The 25,227-nt window shown below is 45.3% G+C and overlaps 2 protein-coding genes across 18 annotated transcripts in view; one reads left to right on the plus strand and one right to left on the minus strand.

Moving 5' to 3' along the window:
• LOC119402282 (uncharacterized) overlaps positions 1–21,021 on the plus strand; it is a 330,925-nt gene extending 309,904 nt beyond the window's left edge. For 13 of the 16 annotated variants that reach the window (XM_049418569.1, XM_049418570.1, XM_049418571.1 and 10 more), the window contains one exon: positions 36–180. In XM_049418569.1, coding sequence (XP_049274526.1) covers positions 36–180 — 145 coding nt within the window. Of the gene's footprint in view, positions 1–35; positions 181–7,990; positions 8,090–20,905 lie in introns of those variants that run through there. The other 3 variants (XM_049418568.1, XM_037669423.1, XM_049418577.1) reach the window with 3 other exon arrangements.
• On the minus strand, positions 164–20,627 carry LOC119402283 (uncharacterized). 2 transcript variants are annotated; one of them, XM_037669433.2, is made up of 5 exons: positions 20,389–20,627; positions 8,793–8,968; positions 4,475–4,563; positions 4,121–4,219; positions 164–324 (listed from the first exon to the last, which is right to left on the minus strand). In XM_037669433.2, the coding sequence occupies exons 1-5, from the start codon at positions 20,524–20,526 to the stop codon at positions 164–166; spliced, it is 663 nt and encodes a 220-aa protein (XP_037525361.1). In that variant the 5' UTR covers positions 20,527–20,627. The 2 variants fall into 2 exon arrangements, with proteins under 2 accessions (XP_037525361.1, XP_049274537.1); XM_049418580.1 differs by lacking the exon at positions 20,389–20,627 and adding an exon at positions 17,547–17,608.
• Positions 21,022–25,227: the final 4,206 nt, after the last annotated feature.

Below are 25,227 nucleotides of genomic sequence, written 5' to 3' on the forward strand. Positions count from 1 at the left end.
TGCATTTCATATATTTTATTAACTTGATATTTCAGCTCTTTAAACATTGTCCCGGGCAAGATGCGAATTTTCAAAAATATCCAAGTACGTTTTCGGGACAGTGAATTGCGGGAAGTGTTGGCAACACGCAATCGTACTTCGTGTTTTCCTCGCAGCTTCCTTTTTACGAGTAGACATTAACAGCTCTGCCTTTAATGCTACACTGCTGGCTGTAAGGTTGATACTTTGTGCCGTTGCATTTGCTCTCGTAGTAATTGCTGCAACTTGTGGTGGGTCCGTCATGCACACTACTGTTCTTTATGTGCATTTCACACGTAGGGAAATCTGAAATAAAAGTCAATTTTTGTCACTGGCCTTGTTTCGCCAAAAATTAATCAACGTCGTATTTCTAAAGCTATCATCTACAAAAACGCTGCAGCGTTCATTTTTAGGTCGATATATTTAATAAAAATAAAAACAAAACATGGCCTTGCGTAAATGCTTTCGTAAGAAAACACTAAAATGGAGCTCGATAAGATACAAAATACACACAAAATTAGTTCCAAAGATAACCTGGCATGCCTTGCGAAATGTATGGTGCGTTTCCTGACACAGCCAAGTTTCGCGCCGTCGTCGAGTTTCCCAAGCCCACTATTTTTAAGGCGATCTGCACCTTTGTAGGCATCTGCTCTTCTTGCAAGTGTTTGTACGAAATTTTGCAACCATCACAGCACCACTGACGAATTTTTCTATGGCTAGCGATGGCATCTCCGCTTTGTCAACCTCGTGCGATGAAGCCGTCAAGCAACTGCGTCGCCTACTTACTTCACCGCCTAGCCATCGACATTACAATCGCATAGCGCCTTGAGATACCCATACGGTCACTAGCGGCATCGGACTTGGTGCTGTCGTAGCTCAGCGGAAAGACGGCTACGACGAGTACGTCGTCGCCTATGGTAGTTGCACTTGGCAAATGCAGAAGCGAACTATTCTATGATAGAAAATGGGTGGTTGGCCATAATTTATGGTTCTCGGCAAATTTCATTCATGCCTACTTTACATACCATATCAACGATCTAAGACATCACGGTCGTGACTACGTACTAAGAGCCCTTGATACTGCCTACGCCTTAAGACGCCAGGATGGCTCGTCTTCTCTCCAGGGGGCAATTGTAATGAAGAGGAGGAAGGAGAAGCGCTCGGCCGTCTGTTGCTGTGCGGGTGATCTGCTGATAATAAGGTTTCCCACGAAACTCGGGCCAATGCTAAAAATCAAAGCCACGTCGGACGCGAAGTGAACCGAATTTTTATTATCCCCTTAACTAATTCGTGATTGATGTTTAACTACCCCACTTTTTAAATACTGGCTGAAGACCAAATGCTTGAAAGAAGAGATATAGAGAAGTTCGGAAAACAACCATTGAATGTGTTTCCTGAACCGTACGTCTCATGCAGACCTTTTTTTTCCGCGTTGCGCAGAAAGCTCAGAAGTAATGCAAGAAGCCATGTGATAAAAGCTGGCGTGCTCTCGTGCTGCTCTGAAGTAAACAACTGATGAAAAATGTCGCCTGCAGCGTGACTGTGGCCGCGGACAAGCAGCATATCGTTTTTATGGTGGCCCTGCCACGATAGTCTAGTGGTTGTGGCGCTAGACTGCTCGCCCGAAGGTCGCGGGATCGACTCCCGGCCGCGGCGGCTGCATTTACGGTGCAGACGAAAATGCTTGAGGTTTATGAACTTTGATTTAGGCGCACGTAAAAGAACCCAGGTGGTCGAAATTTCTAGAGCCCTCCACTACGGTGTTTCTCATATTCATATCGTGGTTTTGGGACGTTAAACCCCAGATTTTAATCGCGTTTATGGTGGCCGCAAAGGAGCCTGCCTCTTTTATCGGATGACAGCGCAAATGCATGCTGCTGGTCGAGCGCTGCCGAGGTGATAAAGCGCCCATAAAACGTTGCAGATGGCCTATATCACCAATCGCACGCGGGACTTCAGCACGAAAGTAGTGCGCCATCGCGTAGTCACATGGATCTTCTTTTCGTATTTCGCGGGCTTCTTTGCAGCGAGCAGGGAATAACTTCGCGAGGTGTATAGTGCCGGAAAAAGTGAAAGGGTGGGTTGTGAAGGTAGTCTACAACTCTGGGTTCACATTTCTGGCCTTCAAGCAATAATTAAAGTTTGTTTATGAAATATAATGATTGATATAGTTAAGGGAAAAAAATAAAGCCAGTTCCACGCGTGTGAAATCTGAGCAATAGCGGAACTGTCAAGCAAGTGCCACCACATGGTGAATGCAGATTCACATATCTTTCCCACCCCTTGTTATTGTATACTGTGCATGGCTTTGTTACGCTTTACCATCTCACACCAGCATTTTCCTCCTCATTTCCCTCCTTCTCACCCTTACATCATACCTCATTGCCGTGAATTCCCTTTCAAACCGTCTTGCTAATTGATATTTTACAAGGCTATGCCATGCTTTACCTTCTCCCTTTCTCTTTTTTTCTTCTCTCATTCACATCACTTCTCCTCGCCCTCATTTCCCTCTCCCACCCTTTTGCTATATATGCAATGCATGGCTTTGCTATGCTAGGACATGCTTGGCACACGCCCGCTTTCTGTGGCGCATACCGGCCGAAATATGCTGAGCAACCATAGGCCAGTTTGAATAGCATGACTTCGGTTCAAAAGGCGTGCGACGCACCTTTCATTTTCCTTCCTTGGCCCAAGTTAAGTGGGACAACTTGTACGTACAAGTTGCGGTGCACGTCTTTGGAGGGCTCCGGAAATTTCGGCCACCTGGGGTACTAACGTGCACCTAAATCTAAGTACACGGGCCTCAAACATTTTCGTCTCCATCGAACGTGCAGCCGTCCGTGGCCGGGATTCAATTTCGCAACCTTCGAGTCAGCAGTCGAGCGCCATAAACACCACCGCCGTGGCGGGACTCTGAGCGCAGCTTCATGCTGGGGCAATGCCAACTGTGTTTCAAGTTTTGGCTTTCCGCAAGGTATCGACTACACCATAAATCATATTTTTTGAAGGTAGACAGCACCCACTACGCAATTATTCGTGTTTTGCGGATAAGCGAAGTACCCGCTACACATCTGTAAGGCCTTATGTGTACTCTGTTGATTATACATGTGGCTGATGAAGATGAAGAATTATGAATAAGTACTTTTCAGTGGGTGGGAAACATTAAACCACACACTATTTGCGCAATTAGTATTGTCGGATGACTGGTTGTAATTTTACTCTTCTACCACGCTATATTACATAGGTCAGCGCGATTCCTCGCCCGACATAACGCCTGCATAGGGTCTTTTTGAAAAGCAGCTGCAAGCACCTGCGTGGCCCTGTGGTAGAATACTCCTCAGCCACGCAGAGGGCCCGGGTTCAAATCCCATTCGACCCGGGGTATTGTTTTTCTTCTTAATTATTCATGTCTATCGGTGACGCCAATCGACGGTGACGGCGACGCCGCTCAACGCAGGATCGGGCACCAAAGAGCGCGCTCTAAAACAGCAATACTTTTAAACAGGTGGAAACTGTCTAATCGGACACTTTGCAAACCAATGTAGATCTCTCAAAACCAATCTAGATCTCTTAAAGCTCTGTTGCGTTTGAAGTTAGTCAATTAATGTTGCCGGCTTAGCCAACTAAGCATTTTACGTAAAAGAGTGTTGCTTGCTCCAGGCAATAAGGAGCAACATCCAAATTAGTCGCGTAGCCACCAAGTGCGTCGGCATATTGTAAAACTCTGCCTAAAGTTAAGTAGATGAAACACCCTGTATAAAGCGCGCGCGCGTTTGTGAGTGATTGAGTGAGTGAGTGAATGAGTGAGTGAGTGAGTGAGTGAGTGAGTGAGTGAGTGAGTGAGTGAGTGAGTGAGTGAGTGAGTGAGTGAGTGAGTGAGTGAGTGAGTGTGTGTGTATGTGTGTGTGTGTGTGTGTGTGTGTGTGTGTGTGTGTGTGTGCAGCGCAAGCACTCACGGGCTACTACGAAACTGCGCGTAGTTATTCCTCAACCAAAATGCGCCAGCGCAATGAAGATGCTTGGTGGATTGGAGGTCATCACAGTTCACGTTTCAATAGTAAGCATTCCCTTGCTGAAAAGAATACGGTGAACGTTACGTTACCATCCGCTAGATCGTCCTCCATGTAGGATATAGAATACACGTTGCAGTCATGAGAATCTGGGTCCGTATAGACAAGTGTCACCATGTAATCTGGTTCATCTGTCAAAAATAATAAAAAGTGAACGTCATTTGAGCTGCATCGACAAAAACATCTCACACAAGACAAAACTATTCATCAGTAAACATCCGCTGATATTCTGCTCTGGCTATTTTTCTTGTATGAAATGACCTAAAATGTCATATACTCATTTACGGAAGCTGTCAAACTTAATAAATTTCGGCGCAGCTTTATGAAACTGTTCTTTTGGTACTCAATTACGCTGTATTAAATTCAACAAATATTAAAAATCTCACCTGAATCTCGGTGAACCGTCGTCGATATTGGTGGTTTATTCGTGTCGTTGCCTGGGTATATAAATCTTCCTGTACGATTGCCCGCTACCCTTGAAATCAGAACACAAATAAAAACATGCGTTCAAGAATTAACTTTCAAAGATTCCTTTGAGAACTTATAGCGGTCATTTTTTATGAAACTGAACACAAGACCTCCGAGACAGCCTGGCATCGCGTTTGCGAAAAGTGAAAACAGGAGAGAGGGATGTACTCCCGTCCTGCACTCCCGTCCCGTCGTTTTCTTTACAGCAGCACAAAGCACACGATACAGATATGACAGATCAATGCAGGTTCAGTTGTCATCAATTTTTCATCGATAGCACCACAATATGCATCATCATGGTCACCCTATCATTTACAAACGAAAACACTTGTCGAGTTGTCTGCCCCAAGAACATAAAGAGATAAAGAAATAAGGAAAAATGCAAGAAGGTGTACGGGCCATAGAAGGAGTGGCTTCGCTCTTTTAATTTCACAATTCGCCGCGGTGCCGCACCACATGTACTGTACGAGGCAATTTCCCACGCGATCGCGTTTCTTTCATAAAGAATGACATATGTACGTCATCGGGTTTTGTTGATATGTGTGTCCTTTTTTTCTCTCAATCATGCAATAATGACATTTAAGCCCTACCACATTAAGAAAGCTGTTTTCTTACACGGATTTAATAAGTTGACTAACTACATAGAGGTGGGTGCATAACTAAAGAGCACCTGGATTCTAAGGAAAGAAAAGTGATTGAAGAAAACTTCCTATTTTTTACAGCACAGCTGCTATGATAGAGGTTTCCCGTGTGTCGTACGTAGAATAAAAATCATCATTATCGTGAACCGGCCCGCGTTGTCTTCGTCTTTTTGTTCCTGCTGTTCCTCTTCTGCTTCGCTTACAGAACACGTGCGCCAATTGGTCCGGCATGGGATGTAATATCTCTGTGTAAAGTAACACAGAGAGAAAGAAAGAGACAGAAAGAACGAGAGAGTGAAAGAGATAGGAAAAAGACGGACAGAAATTCGAGGCGAAAAAATTTCTTCGCGAGATTTCAACCCGCGTACCCACGATGCGATGCCGAACGTCGTAACCACTCGGCTATTCAGGTACGCTAACAGAGCATAGCATAGCCGTGTACAGTATAGTATAGGATGAGAGGTGGAGGGAAGGAGGAGGGAGAACGAGTGCAGAGATTTATATATATATATATATATATATATATATATATATATATATATATATATATATATATATATATATATATATATATATATAAAGAAAGGGAACCAAGAGAGAAACAGATAGAGGGCTAGAGAACGACTACCGAGAGAGAGAGAGAGAGAAAAAATCATTACAAAAGAGAAAGAGAAAAATAGAGAGAAAGAAAGTGAGCAACGATAGGAAGAGAAAAGAGATAGAAAGACAGAGAAGCAAATAGTCAGAGCGATAACGAGATAGAAAGAAACAGACACAAAGAAGAAGCATAGACTTGTATAGTATAGTATAGCAGGAGGTGTGAAAGAAGAGGCGAGAGGGTGAAAGCCTAGCCAAGCCAGGATCAGCTTGGTGACCACCAGATTTGCTGTTACCCAGCCTCGCGCGAGCTAGTGCAAGCTCGGGTAATTCTTTTGCAACAGTCCACATTAAAGTGGGATTAAAGAGGGATTCACTCATTTCAACCTTGAAAACTTGGCAACATGTTTTATCAACATAGTTGCTTTTCCGTTTGGGGGATCTTTTTAGTGGCGAGAGCACCGAATCAGACTCCCCTTTCTCTTCCACGTGCACGCGCTCGAGTACTTACTTCCGGTTTTCGGACGTTCCCAAAAAGTCCTGTAAAAATTAAAACTGGCACGAAATCTGCTTCTCCTTCAAGTTAAGAGTTTTATTGGGTACGTGTAGCATCGGAGCATAAGCTGTGTATGCCTTGTCCAGAATGTCGGGCAGCACATTGTGCGGTGAAGTTCTTAACGGCGTTAATATCCTTTTTACGGATGTGTGCCGCCGTGCAGAGAAAGACTGAGCAGGTAAGACACAAGAAACGGACTGACATTTGTTTTTTAAAACATACCAGCAAATCTGCCGATTCTCGTACAGTTGTGGTGTATGAGGTTCCGTTTAGTAGCTGCTGTCTCTACGTAGGACAGACGGGTCGCTGTGTTAACCAGAGATTACTGCCACATAACAGATGGCTCACCAAAGGATCACCATCTAATCGATCTATACATTGTCAAGGCTGCAAATACACGCTGAACTTAATGAATGCGCACTTTTATACAGACACAGGCACGAAGAAACTCATCTAATGATTGAAGCTTAATGTATTCATAACAGTGCTAGCGCGCACGTGAGCCAACATCGAAAAACCAAACAACTGAACAGTTATCTTTTACGTAGACCTCCACGCATGCCGGACTGATAGGTATAGCTTCCTGCCAGAGCATGCGCAGATAAGCTTTATTGTAGATTTGCTTTTCTGCCTTTGTGCGCTTTTTTCAGTTGTTAGTGGGCGTTTCTAGAGTCTTGACTTCTCTGACAAGTGCCGCCAGTTGATTAGGTCGGCAAAGTTGGATGACGTTGAACGATTAACGCATAAAAACGGAGGCAAAAGGCAGAGAGGTAGACAGCACAAGCGCTAAACCAAAACGCTGGCCTGGCTCGACATAAATATACGGCCATGAGCGATGTGAGAACGCTGGGACGTCTCCTTGTACATCTCCACGTGGCGCACAAAAAAAGAAAACAGGCCACGTCGGCCCATCCGATAGAGCAAGAAGGTGTAGCAATGAAGACGTGTTGGCCTGGTTGGCGACAACATTCAGGAGGTCAACAATTATCAGAAGCACCTGGTCAAGCGACAGCATCGACGGTCCTCGAGAACGGCACGTGTTCTACTCGCGCAGCCCAGCGGAGCAGATGCTGAAGAATCGGCGAGCACCAGGCCGCCGCGTCGCGTCGACCGAGTCTGCGAAGGACGTAACCACGGCAGCTTGGTCTAGCCGCAAATTATGAGCGCTGCGTTTGTTTGAACTCTTTTCTAGAAACGCTTCTCGGAATCCTTCTGTGACAGTGTTTTTATAACTGCATTCCATTCATTTGCGCTTCGTTAGTGTTTTAATACATGCTCATGCGTAGTGCACGCAGTCTCCCCTTCCTTTTTGCCCTCGGACGCGTCTCGCACCACTCAACAGGCACTGCTATTTATTTCTAAATAATCAATACATTAAGGAGTTGTCGCCATTTCTTCGCGAAGGATACCCATTTCCACTACGTTGTTAACATAAAAAAGAAAAAAAAAACGCCAGGCCTGCGTGGAAAGCGCAGCACAGTCACAGCGAAAGCTTGAAGTGTAGCATTTCTAGAGCTCGTTGTAAACTCTCTTGGGGCTACTAATAGAAGTACCCTAGCAGGGTGCCCACTACATCATAAATCAAATTATTTGTGGAGTTGGGAAGCACCTACAACGCCATTATGCATCATTCTGCGCAGAAACGAGGTACCAGCTACACATCTGCAAGCCATTATGTGCACTTTGTTGAAGCCCCAAACGTGCGAAACAAAAGGAGTATATATACACTCATTTATCAGGTAAGTTCGAAAGTTCTCTTTCTAACGGAGCGCACATAAAATCGTAGTGCACACATAAAGCGTGGTTCACTTAACGTTGGTCCCCATAAGAACAAAAAACAAAGAGAAACAGAAAGACGTCGAAGCGCTTTGATTGTGTTGTGATTTATTCGTAATGGTCATGATTGCTTTAACTGACTCCTCTAACTGATTTAGTAACAACAGGTTATTGAGAGAGAGCGAGAGAAGGAATATAGGAAAGGTAGAGAGGTTAACGAGACTATGCGTCCACTTTGCTACCCTACACATGGGGAGGGGCAATAGAGGAGTAAAAGAGAGCGAGAGAAGGATAGACGCGTGTCGCGTCACGCACAGAGTGCTGAGTTTCACAGGCGGTCGCTGAGAGAATAACGACAACCAAATGGCCTAAAGTGTCAATTTTCGGCCATCTACTAGATGGTAAGTGTCTTTAAATGTTTTTTAGCCATAACATTGTAAAACGCTATCGTATATGCATAGTATAAACAAGCTGCTAAAGCGGCAGTCTATTCCACAAAAATTTATGTAAGTGCACACTTCCACGCAAATGAAATGATGTACCATTTTAGCTATCAATATATATATATATATATATATATATATATATATATATATATATATATATATATATATATATATATATATATATATATATATGCTATCTTCAGGAAATTAGAGTACTCACTCTGTATCATTTAGTGACTCATACACGGTAAAGTTGTATTGATTTTCTGTTACGTCGATCTTGCGATGTCTTATGCATGTGACCACAATTGTGGTGTCTTGCTTATCTAAGGTCATCGGATATGCATTACTATACGTCTGGAAGTAAACCCAGGAATCTTCGCTTGTGTTGAGGACCTACGGCGGAAAGGAAAGAAAGAATAGGCGGTACTAAAATACGCGTTGTCGTAATCTCTCCCCTTGCGATATTAGACATTTCTTGCAAGAATCAGCCCTACTAGAACAAAGTGAACCATTGCACTTCGTGAAAGTGGATGGAAATCGAAGATTATTTGTGACACGATAGAGAAGCCTGGGCAATTTTGAACAAAGTTAGGCACTGAATGATTCTCTTGGTGGGCTTCGAATTTATTGGTCGTATTGTTGGCGACGACGTCCTTGTGGTCTATTGTACGCACTAATCGTCTCGTCAGTTTGATAAGAAGTGATAGCCTCAGCATCTCCAGCTTGGACGCGGACATAGATATCTTAGATTAACCCGAGTGCATCTGTGACATAAAGATGGTTTGTCCGCGTTCCACCGTCAGGTGACGTGAAGAAATCTTGGAGCCGAAGGCTACTAGGTTTACCCCATGGCAAAGGGGCGACGTAGAATGGTCTCACCTTGCCCCTTATTTTCGTAATAAATATGTCATTAGTTTTTGTCGAATTTGTGGGTACGATGGCGTTGTGGTCACTGCGGTACACTGTGGTCGCTGAGAGGACAATCCCGACCATGTCAACGCCACGAATGTGGAGAGTCCGTATGCCGCCATAAGGAGATGCGCAAGACGTATTCGTAATCTAGTAATCTAACACTACAAATCCGTGCTGCGCATCACCGATGTCATGCAATACGACACCATTCGCTAGATGATTTACAGCCTAACCCCACACTGCTCGAATATATTCCGGGTGTTCTTCACCCGCCCGGGGGTTGCGGAAAGACCATCATGCTACGCCGCATCATGGACGTCTGCTGCAGGTATTATAATACTTGTGCCGATTCTGCATACGGCGTTTGAGTCTAGAACGTAACATTTATCTTGATCGAAATTATGTCTTAATGATCAAGGTTATGTTACACACTGATTAAAGCTATCGTACCCACTAATCAAAGTAGCACTAATGAAGATTACGGTACATACTGATCGGCACGGGTACAAGCTTGGACACCTTCTCCGCCGCAATCAAATGTACGACCGATAGTGAAGGGTGGCTTCTGCCCAGTTGGTGTAGCCTGTAGTGCATAGGTTATCCTTGGTGGATATGAAAACTACAAAGAACCCTATCCATATACACCTTTGCTAGAATGCGGTATTTTTAAACAATGAAGAAAAAAAAATAGGTAGACGTGTCTTCGTAACACATAGAGTAATTCTGCGCAATACTATTTCAGAAGAAATGCAATTATTGTTCACAATTAAAAGTGCGAAAACACTCAGAAAACACTCAGCACGAATGTAACGGGTGCTAGGTTTAGTGAAGCGATACGTTTATTGGAAATGCATACCCATCACAAGAGAGCACAAGAGTACAACAAGATGAGTTCTCTAAATCAGGGCTGTCCCATTTAGTGGTCGCATAGGCTAGGTGAAGCTGCCATTATAAATTTAAATTTTCTTGGGCAGGTAGCCGTCGTAGCTCAGAGAATAGCGCGATGCACAGCCGAGCTTCAGTACGCAGGTTACAATGCAGAGCGGCGTGGCCATATTTTATAAGGTGAAACGGAAAAACCACACGTGAACTTAGATTTAGGAACACGTTAAAATAAAAACAATTGGTCGACATTCGCCTAGTGCCCCCTCCACCAAGTGTTTCTTAAATATATGATTAGTTTGGCACATGTAAGGTCAGAATATTTAAGGGTATATTTTAAATAACACCTCATCCCAGCCCATTTTCCTATGTTGTGATATTTCTGTACATAGCAATCCTGTGTCATAACATCGTGGTAGTCATTTCATTCCTTGCATATATGTGTGAGAGAACTTGCATAACATGACACACATGCAATATTTGTTCTCGTATCTATATATATATATATATATATATATATATATATATATATATATATATATATATATATATATATATATATATATATGTATGATGTTACTGTCAGGCGTAGCATGTAATACGCGTTGTTACGCCGTCGTCGTTGCATTGATCTGGTACAAAAGTGTAAGAAATATCAATACCGACTCTTTATTTGTTGTGATTTATCGCAACAGGCACGGCAAATAAAAGGTGACAATACATGGTATATATGCTATAAAAGCAGCGTACTTGTCCGGAAAAAGATGGCTGATCTCTCCTTCATAGGAATCCGAATAACACAAAAGTAAAGCGCGCCCTTACAGAAGTAACTGAATCTTTACTGTACATTGATATAAGAGAGTTCCCACAATGTATATTGATGTCTGGCAGCTATAGCACCGTTTACCGTGTACTTGGCTTATGGTGCACGTTAAAGAACCCCAGGTGGTCAAAATTTACGGAGCCCTCCACTACGCGTCCTTAATAATCACATCGTGGAATTGGGGCGTTAAACCCCAGATATTATTATTATTATAGCACCGTTTAACGTGGATGCACCCAATTCGATGATTGGTGGTACACCTCCATCCCGACGACTAACGTCCATGTTAAATGATTAAACAGACCCTTGTGGTAGCTGTAGTAGTTAACGGTGAAAGCGTAATCAGAGAACGAGGTGTGATAGCCAGAAGAGCGTCGCATATTGGACGCTGAACTTGGTCGCCATCCCGCGGCATGTTAAAATGTGATTGAACACCACGGCCTGACTAGAGGAAAACGCAAAGCGCGTCCTGCCGCCCCGGTAGCCCAGCCGCGATTTTTCTCGGGGCGAGTGTGTCAGCGGTGAACGCGGTGTTACAGCCGAGTGAGGCAGGCGCGCGTCGTAGAGCTATTTTTGGTTTGGATTAGCGTGATGCTATGAGTGAGGCCGACGCTTTTACGACGATTGGTCTAAGATCGCCACCTCGCGGTGTCCAGAGGGCCCACGATGCGGCGGTAGGTCTCGGCCTGACTGTCCCGTCGTTGGAGCCGCCCGCCGTGTTCTAAGAGAACTGCATTAACAAAGAACTTTATTAACGAAGTCCGGTGGCGTGTGCTAAGGCACACGCCTCCGGACTTTGTTAATAAAGTTCTTCCAATCCAATCCAACCTCGCGGTGTGTTAAGACATTGAAAAAATTGAAGTGCTATTCAAAAGGCGCCGAATGGGATGGACGTGCAATGCGTTGCATGTGCTAATCGCGGAGGCCACAGTAAGGGCGAATTACTTTAATTTACCGCTGCCAGAGGGCAGCACCACCCCGCCGACCGGGAGAGTGGTAGATATAAAAGGCGCGTTTGTAAAGCCTCTAGAGTATGTGGCCGTGGCGCAGTAGATAGCGTGTTCGGCATCTGTTGTTGCAGACCGAGCGGTCGTGCGTTCGATACCCGTTGACGGAACTTTTTTTCTTTGATATCTGATCGTGTAATTTTTTCTACGTCATTTCTGTGACGGGAATACGTCACTGGAGTCTTGGTGGACCCCGGCATAAAACACTTTCGTGTTAAAAAAAGTACTGACGATTACGATACTTCCTAATGCGAATTCTGAGCGCAGCTTCGTGTTAGGACAACGCCAGCAGTGTTTAAAGTATTGGCTATCTGCACTTGTAGCAATGTCACATTCGTTACATATTGCCACAGAAACTGCGAGTGCTCAAGTGCTACGCACATCACTCTGTGCATTGCAGGCGTCGCGAACCGAGCGAAACGCCGACAGCCCGGTTAGCGCAACCGAACCCAGCCGCATTGCATGTGCCAGCCCTGCATCCTCGAGAGTTCCGACCGAGGGGCCAGCGCGCATGACGGAGGAAGAAAGCGAGGTTACAGGCCGCGTTCGCTCTCTTTCGTACTCGTTCGCTCTATCGGATACGCGAACGATGGCAACTCCAACTGCGACATCGCTCAACGCAGGAACTGGCACCTAAGAGCTGCGCTCTAAAACCAAAGCCTCTTGGCAAACAAAGTGTTGGTGAACTGTCGACTAGCACTGGCTAATGCAGACGTGACCAGTACAGGCTCATTTTGGCCAGTATTGGCTAAATGTTGGCTGTATTTTAAATGCGAAGCATTTCTTAGCGAACTTCTGCGACTTTGAGCGTATCTATCTATCTATCTATCTATCTATCTATCTATCTATCTATCTATCTATCTATCTATCTATCTATCTATCTATCTATCTATCTATCTATCTAGCCGCCTACGACTTTGTGCTCTCCTGGTCGCTTGGTTCATCGAATGTGCACCAAAATTGGTATGGCGTAATATGACTGTGTGACGAACATAAATGACAAGTCATAACTAGAAAATCATTACACGCATGTCATGTACAGCATGACTTACGTGCCACGCTCATGGTGCGCTGGCGGCCGTTTTGCTAGCTTTATATACACCAAAATTGGTATCTTGCGACGTGACTGTGTAGCGAACATAAATAACACGAGTTAACATGAAAATCATGACACGCATGTCATGTACAGCATGACTTACGTGCCACGCTCATGGAGCGCTGGCGGCCGTTTCGCTAGCTTGATCTACCCCGAAATTGGTACTGCGCGACGTGACTGTGTAACGAACTCAAATAACACGAGTTAACATGACAATCATGACACGCATGTCATGTACAGCATGACTTACGTGCCACGCTCATGGGGCGCTGGCGGCGGTTTCGCTAGGTTTATATACACCATAATTGGTATCTTGCGACGTGACTGTGTAACTATCATAAAAATACCAGTTAACATGACAATCATGACACGCATGTCACGTACAGAATGACTTACGTGACACGCTCATGGGGCGCTGCCGGCGGTTTCGCTAGATTTATATACACCAATATTGGTATCTTGTGACGTGACTATGTAACGAGCATAAATCACACGATTTAACATGACAATCATGACACGCTTGTCATGTACAGCATGACTTAGGTGCCACGCTCATGGAGTGGTGGCGGCCATTTCGCTAGCTTGATCTACCCCGAAATTGGTATTGCGCAACGTGACTGTGTGGCGAACATAAAAAGACGAGTTAACATGAAAATCATGACACGCATGTCACGTACAGCATGACTTAGTGCCACGCTCATGGGGTGCTGGCGGCCGTTTCGCTAGCTTGATATATACCAAAATTGGTATCTTGAGACGTGACCGTGTGAGGAACATAAATAACACGAGTTAACATGAAAGTCATGACACGTATGTCATGTACAGCATGACTTACGTGCCACGCTCATGGGGCGCTGGCGGCCGTTTCTCTAGCTTGATCGACCCTGAAGTTGGTATTGCGCGGCGTTTCTGTGTGACGAACATAAGTAATCTGAGTTAACATGAAAACCATGACACGCATTTTCCTCAATGACATACAGGACGATGTATGCAGCTCTTTGCTGGATGCTTCGCATTACATCGATTCCCACAATGCGTGGGATCTGCCGGCTTTTTTTAGTGGATATTAGTTTGGTTAGGAATGGAAGCTGGCTAGCACTTCAGTTGTGGCTACTGCTTCTAAAAATTACCTACACTCTAAAAAGAAAGGGAGCGAGAATGGAGGAACGGGCTCCGTTCCTCCTTCGGAGCAGCGACTTTCTCCTTTGCGGACGATTTACTCGTCGCGCCCTCTTGCGACAAGCGCAAAGGGAGAAACTTTTCTCCTCAACCGCGTGATTTGCGCGCGCGCGCATGCGCACGCCGAGTTACATCGCGATTCCATGCTGCGGAGAGCGGCTGCCCTTTCGCGCTCACTCGGAAGCCTCAGACCAGACTATCCAATGCTACCGATCTCGGCCAGTTGCGTGCAATTACTTGTACCTAGGATTGATGCGAGCAACACACGAGTGACGTTCATTGTTTTTGTTCTATGTGTTGAGTAATGTGTGTGGCGTTTTTTTTTTCTTTTTTTTATAGGCTCGGCGTGTGCGCGATGCGCCGCATACTTCCGTGTGTCTCGTGTTGTTTGTATACGTTTGCGCACGATCTGCTTGTCATAAATACAGTAAGTCGTCCTTCACAAAAGTCTTGTTTTAATGAACAGCTTAGACTGTACACCAATAATTCAATTTTTTTCGGTGTTAACATACTTGGCTAGAGCACGCCTTTTTAGTTTTACACAGCATTTATAGCACTTATCAATACAACAAGCAATATAAAGAAGCATGAAGGTTAATTTTTACAACATTTTAGCAAACGTGATACCACTGGACAGTGCATGCGTGAAAGTACGATAACATATAATTGCTGGAGTTTGACGTGTCGAAACGAGGCACGCCGTAGTGTGGGGCTACGGATTAATTTCGATCAACTGGGGTTCTTTAACGCGCACCCGAACATAAGCACATTGGTGTTCCTTGCCTTTCGCCCCCATTCAAATGTGGCCGCCGTGGCCGCATTTTAACGTTAACCTGCATCATAATTGCACATATCTGAAAAATAAGTCAATGACTTCTCTCAATTAAGCCAAAATTCTCAATCACATGCGTTTTGGAATACGCATGCCATCACTGAGAATTAGGATGGACTTATTGCACGCGTTCTCAGGATTTTGCTTTGGCGTGCGAAACTCAACACAAAATGAGCTTCTAATGACAGCTGTGCACAGTATGTAATTACTAACACTCTCACTCACCTTTGTGAAAAGGGTATTCCAAATCCAACGCAAGACTAACTACCGCCACAACGACAACTACATAGTTATCGCACAATGATCGCAATTTCACACGCCAGGCGAATACCGTGACGTAACACTAGCAGAGCAGCATGTAGGTACAGCGTACTGAAATATTACAGAACACGTAGTGTGGGTAGCGTTCTTTTCCATAATTCGCGCGGTGTAGCGCCAGTTTCTCTACTCAAGTAATCGAGCTGCCGCGACGCCAAGAGCCACTGACATCGCTCTCGAAAGACCACCGTCCGGTGCGAGGCCATCTTGTCTTGTTTCTTCGCACGACCGGCGTTGTAACGTACGTATACACAAATGAGACGGCCGTACCGCATCAGAAGCATTGTCACTGAGGGGCTAGCAGTTGAACGAATCCATGGCCCATCGTCATACTTGTGGTCAACGCATAAATAGAATGTGAACAGATGTCAACGCCAAACCACTCAACGAAGTCAACGCGACGAAGGCGACGGAATCTGAACTGCATGTTGCCTATGCTGCGCCCTCACACAGTAACTATTGAAAATAAATAAATAAGAGAGAAATTTCATCTGTGGCCGCTGTCAGAAGATGGCGCTACTTCAAAATGTCGTCGGACTGGTATGAACGGTTCTCAATATGGTCGTTTTCGCACAAACATAATCAACTCTCTGTAATTATATTGTTCATTATTATGCGGCTTTAGATTAACTGGTGCGCTTGCCTAAGCCATAGCTACTATTTAATAATGTCGGCGTATATTGTGACGCAGCCATGAGATCATAAAGAGTTGAAGAAGAATGACGCATCTTTGTGCCACCATGGTTCACTGTAACTCAGTCACTATATAAGGACCAGCGCTTCATAGAGGGGTATGTGTAAACGTCTGTACGTATGCGTCTGTGGTGAATTGTTCGTGTTGTAGGTTTTATACATGCGAATGAATTGTGTATGTATTGAATTCAATGTGCGTACTATGTGTCTGCCCAGTGAACGTGTGCGTAATAATGAAAGCTGTATCAACTTTCCGGTGCCCTTGAGTAATCCATGAATGGGCCTACCTCCCGAAATGCCGTGTGTAGTATCAACGTACGCTGCCTCAGTCAGAAACATGGAGGAAGGAAAAACTAAGGAGAGGCCCTATCGTGTCCAAATGCATTGCGAAAAGTGTGGCGGAAGTGACGTCAGATTGATGGGGCAAACAAACCGCTATGGGGCAAACAAAACAGCAGAAGCCCCGCGGCGTGCTCTCCGCGGTGGTTCGCTTCTGCTCGAATCTGTAGTCCCGGCGTAAACTTAGCGCGTGTTGTGCGGTTCGCACGCAGTAAAATGTTGCAAGCAGACGTTTACCAGGCTGTTAGTGCGTGGCAGGCCGAGCGCTGCGTGCTGAAATTCTTCGTGGAGCGTTTTTGTGCAGCAGTACAGAAAGTACCGGTACGTACCGTAATCAAAAACATTCAGCCCCTGCCTTATCGTATTCGGACTCACCTAGCAGTGACTTACGCGTTGTATTAGGCGTTAGGCCTTTCTTTTCCTTTCTCGTAGACCGATTTCCAGATCCATTGCCCGATTAGCGGTTCTTTGCTCGTGTATATGGAGTAAGCGTAGTAGCTATTCGGCCAACCTATAGTTGACGTAACTTCACGTAGAAAAGAGGACACCGCGGTGTATTGTATACGCGACGGTGCATGTAAAGTTTGTAATTCCAGTGCGCACACAACACCAGCACGCAGCGAGCGCACACCGCACAATACATACATCACGTAGTCCGATAACAACAACAAAAGTTTATTGCCCTTTTGTTTGAACGACACAGCCTCTAAAACGTACGATGCCTTCAGCGCATGGTATGTACGTAGCGTCAGACGCCAAAAAGAAAATTCCACGTGTGTTCCGAGTTGACAGAATGAGTAACAAGCAACAAGCAACAGAACGCACATCCGAGAGCTTCGCACGCAAATACCATGCCTTAGTGATCAGTAATGAAGCGAACGTATACGTACACATGAAAAGTGACACCCGGTACTGTCCGCAGTTCACGCGATTTGCACAGGGTATACGCAACAGCTGGGCATTGCGTAGCTTTCCTAAAGAACACACATAACGAGCAGCAAGCGTGAATCGACTGCACCGCTTGCACGGCGAAAAAACACACAAACAAAAAAAGGCTGCAAAGTTGGCAAAGTTTCGCGATGCGCGCATGCGCTTGGCAAACGTCCCGACGGAAATCGCGAAATGTTTCGCTGCGCCTTCGCTACGAGGCGATGCGGGTGTTTGCGATGTGGAGGCTTCACGAATGTGACGTCAGGGCCTCTCATTAGTATTCCTTCCTCCATGGTCAGAAACAACTTTTTTAGTCTTGTTTAATCCCTCTAGATGGCGCCAGCTACCACCTACTTCGCGGCCGCGGCGCTCTCACAGCTCCACCTACTTATATGAAGTTGAACATCTATCTATCGAAACTATGCTCTGCCGCGCCGGGATTGTTTTGATGCGACAGAATGTACATTTTGGAGGATCAAACGCGTGGATAACGTCGCTACACCGTGTGACGCTTCGACAAATAAAGACAGCAAGCCTAACGTACAGTCTCCGGGTGAGAGCCCCTTTGCAGTATCCGTCTCTTTTAAAGTGAACGCCGTCTCGCTGGCCGACCGAAACGTACGAGTTCCGTCGTTCCGTTTCGCGAATTTGTCTGCTTGATTTTATTGCCATAGCATTCGATATTAAGCTCAGAGGGACCGTTTTTTGTGATTGCCAGTGCCGCATACTCTTTATCAGTCGAGAATCGATGCACCCGCTAGGCCTAAATCTTTTGCTCGCTTCACTGGCTTCGCGTCAGCCATCTTGATTTTGACGGTTTCTCCATTGAAAAGGGAGGAACGGTTTCTCCATTTGAAGACGAACATTGGGGACATCGCCGTTTCTCCCTTAAAGGAGAGAGGGTAACTCCATTTTTTTAAGAGCGTAGTGCTGAGGAGAACCGACAAATGTAAGCTACGTGATAGCTTGTGCTGCTGGCCAATGCCGAGTACATGCTAACATCTGCTACGGATGGCCAAGTGACGGCAAATCCTGCCTAAATGTTGACTTGTGTTGGTCAGTGCATGCCAAGTTCGGATCGCGATGACTAATATTGGCTATCACTCATAAATGTTGGATGACTGTCCGCGAGTGTGCCCAAGTGCTAGGTAATTTTTTCCAGCTCTGGTTAGCCATGGCAAAATCTCAGGATGTGTTTGCTAGTGCTCGCTAATGTTGGCTAGCAATGCCAATGTTGATTTGCAGTCGACTTCTGTTGGATACCGTAGGCTAATGTGCGCTAATGCTGGCTAGAGGTCAGTGAATATTTGCTGATGTTAGCTAGCTCTAAGTTGGCTTTGACTATTGCTACTTAGTTTTGGCTAGTACTGGCTTATGTTATTACTGTAGGTTAGTGCTCTCTAATAATACATTCCCAAAAATCAAGTATTTGGGTACTCTTCCTGGCACACAACTATAACCGACATGTGGTGCGTTCGCGTTTCCTTTCATGAATATCCGGCTCTCTCCACTTTCCTAGCAAGAATGCTATGTTGCGCTTAAACGCCGTTCGTAACAGGAAAATGCCCGAAGCGCGGTGATAACTCTAGGGAAGTACGAAAGGTAGATGGCGATTATAGTTGTGAGACAGAAGTACTTCCCAAAAACTCGAGTTTTTCAAGTGTAGCTACAGGCCTGAGGTGACGGTTATTGACTCCAAAAACAATGTCTGAGACATTGTATATGTGCTGCTATGAATCGGCCACTTATTGTCTACACTTGCTTGACCCCGCAGAAATACGCCAACAAACGCTGCCTACTAACCCACCGGACGTTCTTCTCTCCTAGATTCAGCCGACATCTCCGCTCCAAAGTGTCCCGGTTTAGCCTGTACTGGAGAACGTAAACGCCGGCTCCGCGGTGCGCCCTCTCGATTGCCGGGCCCCTAGATACTCCCACATCTATTGTGCGTGTGTGCATTTCTCGCTGCTGCAAGGCGCGAACTCTTCAGCAGATACCGTAAACCCGGGCTGCCATGCTCAGCTGCGTCCAACCATAACCTGCCTGTAACGTGTCTCCGTCGATTTTGCATGCAGGTTAAGCGCACGTTGCGCCCATGACTACTCAAGTAACACACGCACGCCGATCCGATTCGCAAAAAAGGTCGCTCCGTAGCACTCGACTCAAAATCGCACAACGTGGCTTAGGTAACTGATCAATGGCTGCTTCGCATCACATACATCCTCCCAATGCGCGGAATGTGTCACCATTTCTTTTTCTTTAACAGGTTTTAGTGTTTTCTGACAAAATTCAGTATCAGACGTGGGTTCAAAAAGTTAGATAATTGCTCGCTCAGAAGTGCATCTATATATATATATATACATATATATATATATATATATATATATATATATATATATATATATATATATATATATATATATATATATATATATATATATATATATATATGATGTTTGAAATTCTGTTATAACAAACAAGTTGCGATTCTATACGAATTAAGGCTAGCAGTGACCCACGGTGTACTGAATGCCGGCGGGAATCGCAGCCGCGGAAGCGAGCAAAAAAGCCCGATTGCTGCCTGTTGCTTCAACGCAAGCATTGCGATGAGAATGCAGCACGTACTAACGTATAAGACTTCGGCGCGTCCCCTGTTAACGTAGTGTAGACGCTACCGTGGGCAACAGCGCCCCGCTGGTCAATGTACCAATTTCCAGCGAGAGCAACGCAACCCCGAATAGGGCTCTGCACGATAAAATATACGAAATACGAACGTTCACTTGCAAGTTAAGACATGCTCACCTCTATCAGATTAAGTGTTCCGTCGAAGTTTGAATCTTCACCGGTAGGGTTGCTTCCACTTGCTATATGTGGAATCTGTATCACGTGCAACGTAACTAACAAGAGAACTCCGTGTAAATAAGCTGCCTTTACATGCATGGCGAGAAAGTTTGAAGGGTTCGTTTTGTTAATGTACACGTTGATAGCTTTACATATAAGAATTGAGCTCTATGCGATCTTGCTTAATACAGTTGAGCTGTGTGACACGGCACGGCCTTTTTAAAGAACGCCGCATAAATCACGCACCTGCGCCCTGATTCATACATCATAGCAGAATATATCCACACTAGTAGCGAATACCCTTGCGAATAGCTATTCTTCGCCATGCAGATTCAACCGATATTCAAACTTAGAATAAGCTAATGGCATTCGTCCTACATTAGTTGATTTGCTATGATAGTTATGCAGTGCAGTGTGTCGCATATGGGTGAATGCAAAACCGACCTATCAATAATAATTTTATGACACTTTTTTTCAGAGCTTCAGGAACACCAGCATATGATGTGAGTGCCAGTGCCCTGTGATACGTATTTTGATTATACAGGCAATCACTAGTGAATTGTGTTTATGGCAAGATAATGCGCCGCCTATAATTATTTTTAACTAGGTGTAGGTTGGTTTTGTTACTATTTGATTTTTTTTTCAATACAAACAGAAACAGATACCTTCCTGTCAACTGCCAAATGTCTATGTATTTCCCCTTCTCTGCTATATATATATACATATATATATATATATATATATATATATATATATATATATATATATATATATATATATATATGTATATATATATATATATATATATATATGTATATATATATATATATATATATATATATATATATATATATATATATATATATATATATATATATATATATATATATATATAGCAGGCGTGCACTTTAAGCGGGTGAAAAGCGTGTCGACATAGCCTCGAAAAAGAATTCTTCCACAAGTGAGGCAACGTACGAGCGAGAGCGTTCACTGCTGTCGGTGTTGACGTCAACCTCATGTTTCCTACGAAGTCGAAAGTGATGGCATCGCCCTTAGTGTCGGTTGTTCTGTGTGCGAGTGAATGCTCACCAGCGCTGGCGAAGGACGCGGCTCAGCCAGAGATAAAAGGAGCCAGCCGCCTCCGTCTCGAAAAAGGCATAAGGTGGAGGGGGGGAGGGGCTGCGTGGCTGCAGCGGAAAATGCGTACTTTCAGTAGTCGTACGTGGCTGCCCACGCTTGCCTGCGCCGTATCTTTACAGGGGACTCGCGACAGGGGGGGGGGAAGGAGTAATTATTGATTAGGCAAGTAATAGAAAAGTGTTCCCTGCAACTGCCTCTCTCGTGAGAGGACACCTAAGTAGTAGTGCACAAGGGTAAGAGAGGGGGATGGAAAGAAAGTGGAGATGAACCAGGCGTATCTTCACAGCAGCATGCGACAAGCGCTTCACCGCTGTAGTCAATGACGAGTTGGCCCGGAGCTCTTGTTTGTGGCCAACGCACGCGGCGAGCCATTGGAAACTTAGTAAATCAGATCCGCCTTACTATTTTTCGACATGTATTGTCGAACTTGCTTTCTAGAGACATCTTAGTGCTTGTTTTGTGCCGAGGAAATGCTTAGTTTGAAAGAAAACCACGTTTTAGCGGCCCGCATAGTATTAGCGCTGCTCAGCACTTTCCAGGTAATTGGTTTCGGAAACGCTGCAACTGTTGTAGGTTTTGTAGGCTACCTAGCTACATACTAACCACCCAGATACCAACTATCCCGGTCACAGACCTTGCTTCAGTTTTGCAGATTTGGTGACAATACAGTCCTTTGAAACCGTATACCACAGAATGGTGAGTTTTCGACACGCGGACCGGCGGATGTCCAGTTGCAGACACACAGTTGAGGGGCAGGCGACAAGATGGTCAGGTGGGTTGGCTCGGGCGCGATATTGGCGCAGAAAGTCACAGTGACGTCTAAACAACTAATTGATATGTTTCACTTGAGGGGTCGACGGATCATGTCCATTATCCGATCGAATGTACCAGGCGCGCTGCAGAGGCAGAAAGGCATGAGTGTTGACTCGTACTGACTTCGGATGCTACAAAAATTCTTTACTTGCGACCAACCTCTACAATCCGAAACTGCCAGCTTGCAGAGTGCATATCTAAGGAAACAATGAATTCTGCACCCTATACTAACTCGAGGGCATTCTCGATGCTGTGGTAGAGGGTATACGTCCGTGGGCGATATTTGGTTAAGATGGCAATAATGAAAAAAACACCTGTTGAATACGTCCGTTTTGTTCAGCGACACTACCGGAGAGTGAAGGGACTATAGGAGGCTTGTATGGCTACACGTTTTAGCATATTGTCTACCTGTTAATTGATAATGCGCGATATTATCTAGCCCACACGCGGTACGGACGTTGGCGCAGTGGGGATTGTGGACTGGTAATGATGCGGTAAACAAGTGATCATGATATACCTAAGGCAGCCTGGTCTTGGTCGAAAGGCGCTCGAAAACGCTGGAAGAGTTTGGCAACTTCGTTCGACGGAATAGACGGCTTTGAAGAATGTGTCTACAGGAGCATCAGTAGCGGTGGCAGGGCCGACGGCATAAAATGAAAGTGACGCTTTGTCGCCGAGCTATGCACCCTTGAAAGCACTGTCAAATGTTTCGAACCTAAAAGATACTCGCCGCGTAGTAGGACCGACGGGCATATTAAAACATTGCACACGTAAACTGCCGCACAGTCATCGCAAAAGCTTATGGCGGCAAACGGGAGGAGGAAGGTTCAGCAACGCGCCCAAGCTGCAGACGTGTAAAGAAACTAAACGAGTTAGTGACGGCACGTGAAGGCAAAGGCACCAGAACAGCGTACAAGGGTGCGAAATCCACGTCACCCATGGTAAACACATTAAGCAAAGTCGGGCTCAGGCCACATCATCCACAGTTTGAGTTTCGCGCGAGCGCCCTGTTCTGCGCAAGGCCTTGGTGCGTAGAACGAATCTCCGATCGCCGAATGACGTCGCAGGGCTATCGTGGATGGCGGCCACGTGGTATCTCGAATAGCACTAGATAAGTATGGGGCACCACGGTAATGGGAGTGCGGAAGCGTAGGACGACTGAGTAGGCCGGTAGGTATCTGGTCTCACAACAACAGCAGCGTAAGTCATTCATTCAGTGACAGGAAGTGGCGAAGGAATGTGGTATTATGTGGCAAACTTGCGGCTTAAACACGTGATAGAAGACGGATGTGACGATCTCGCTTGCTTAGCATATGGGTGACTCGTGAAAGTTACGTGCAGCTTCCTGGCGGAATAACTGATTTACCTGAGCCAGTAAGTGCACATGAACTGCAGCGGCGTAATTCACAAGGGTGAAAACAGGTACTGTATCAGCCGCCTCAAAGCGTCTCTAGGTACACTGCTTTCGTAGCTCGTCGAATGGGCGAAATTGTATGACGTTGGTGACCGCCTCAGGATCCCTAAGTACAAACACCTGCAATGCATCGTTATTAAGTTATTTCATAATGTGTTTCATGTTCTCCATTTCGGTGAGGGCTGAGTCAATTTTCTTGCAAAGGAAGATAACATCTTCATCTTCACTGTGACTAATAAATGTCTCGTACCTGCGTTCAATCCTGCTACACAAACGTAAATCTGCGCAAAACCGGGCCACGGCAGGATGGCCGAAGATCTCCAAGATGGCTCTCGTGAAGGTCGACCAGTTCGTGTTTCCGTTTCATGGTTTGTATACAAGAGGCTAGCCACATCAGTGATGCAAAAGCGGGTGATTGTGAGCTTGTTGGTGCGATCTGATTTGTTACAGGCACCCAGTGATTCTTACACCATAATCCAATCCTCTAGGCCGTGTTCTTCGGTGCCGCTAAATACACGTTAATCGCGTTGCTGGGGCACACCAGGACATACGACTGTCGTTGGCACGCAAAAGCTTTTGGAGGACGATCAACATTCATAGCGAAAGGCGACGGAAGCATCAGTCTGCGAAGTTCTAGTAAAAATACAACCTCAAAAATTCCGCCTCTTCAAATCGTGGAGTTGTTCTTCAAGTGGTGATAGACGTTACTTCACAGACGGCCCTTTGAAAAGCAATTCTGGGTAATGTCGATCGTGAGTGTCGATAACATCCACCGATCGTCGTCTTCCACTTTTTTCAGAAAGCGGTGTGTCTCTCGTTAGAGAGTTTCAGTTGGGTGTGCGCAAAATCTCTGTGGACGTATGCTCCCATTGGAAAGGACTGGCAGCCTCCGCCAGCAAGGCTGCGGCGGGCACCCAACTAAAACTGACTACAAGCTTTCACTGCCGATGCGCTTGCTCCTCGTGTACAAGTGATGCAATCCTGTTTACCTATGCCGTTATTCCGTGTCGGCCACGACCTCCTTGACCATTTCACAACGTCATGGGATAATACGTGGGTGTCAATTGTGACAGTCTATGCCACATGTTATGCTACCACGCTAGTGTTCCCAACTAGCTATGCAACCGATGTCAGTGATTTCATCCTTCATTAAGGGATCTTACTCCATCGCGTTCCTGTCGAAGAACAATTATCGAAACGGAAGCTTTCATTCAAAAGTTGAGGACGACCTTCTGCGCTCTTGCGCAAGTTCCCATAATTTTCGCTCTTGTGCAAGGTCCCACACCCACAGACAGACCTACTCAGCACATGAATCATACACTGTCGGATATGCTATCGATCTACTTGTCTGATGATCACCGGGACCTGGACTCCAACCTACCGTACTTGACGTTTGTCAATAGTTCATCACGTCACCATATACCTGCTTATTT

The sequence above is a fragment of the Rhipicephalus sanguineus genome, chromosome 8 (assembly GCF_013339695.2).
Source record: "Rhipicephalus sanguineus isolate Rsan-2018 chromosome 8, BIME_Rsan_1.4, whole genome shotgun sequence".
NCBI lineage: Eukaryota > Metazoa > Arthropoda > Arachnida > Ixodida > Ixodidae > Rhipicephalus > Rhipicephalus sanguineus.

Excerpts from the sequence above, each read along its gene's own strand:
- LOC119402283 (XM_037669433.2), bottom strand. The coding sequence starts at position 20,526 with ATGCATGTAAAGGCAGCTTATTTACACGGAGTTCTCTTGTTAGTTACG. Across the intron at positions 8,969-20,388 it reads GAACACTTAATCTGATAGAG|GTCCTCAACACAAGCGAAGA; the intron begins GTGAGCATGTCT and ends TTTCCGCCGTAG. Across the intron at positions 4,564-8,792 it reads GAGTCACTAAATGATACAGA|GGTAGCGGGCAATCGTACAG; the intron begins GTGAGTACTCTA and ends TCTGATTTCAAG.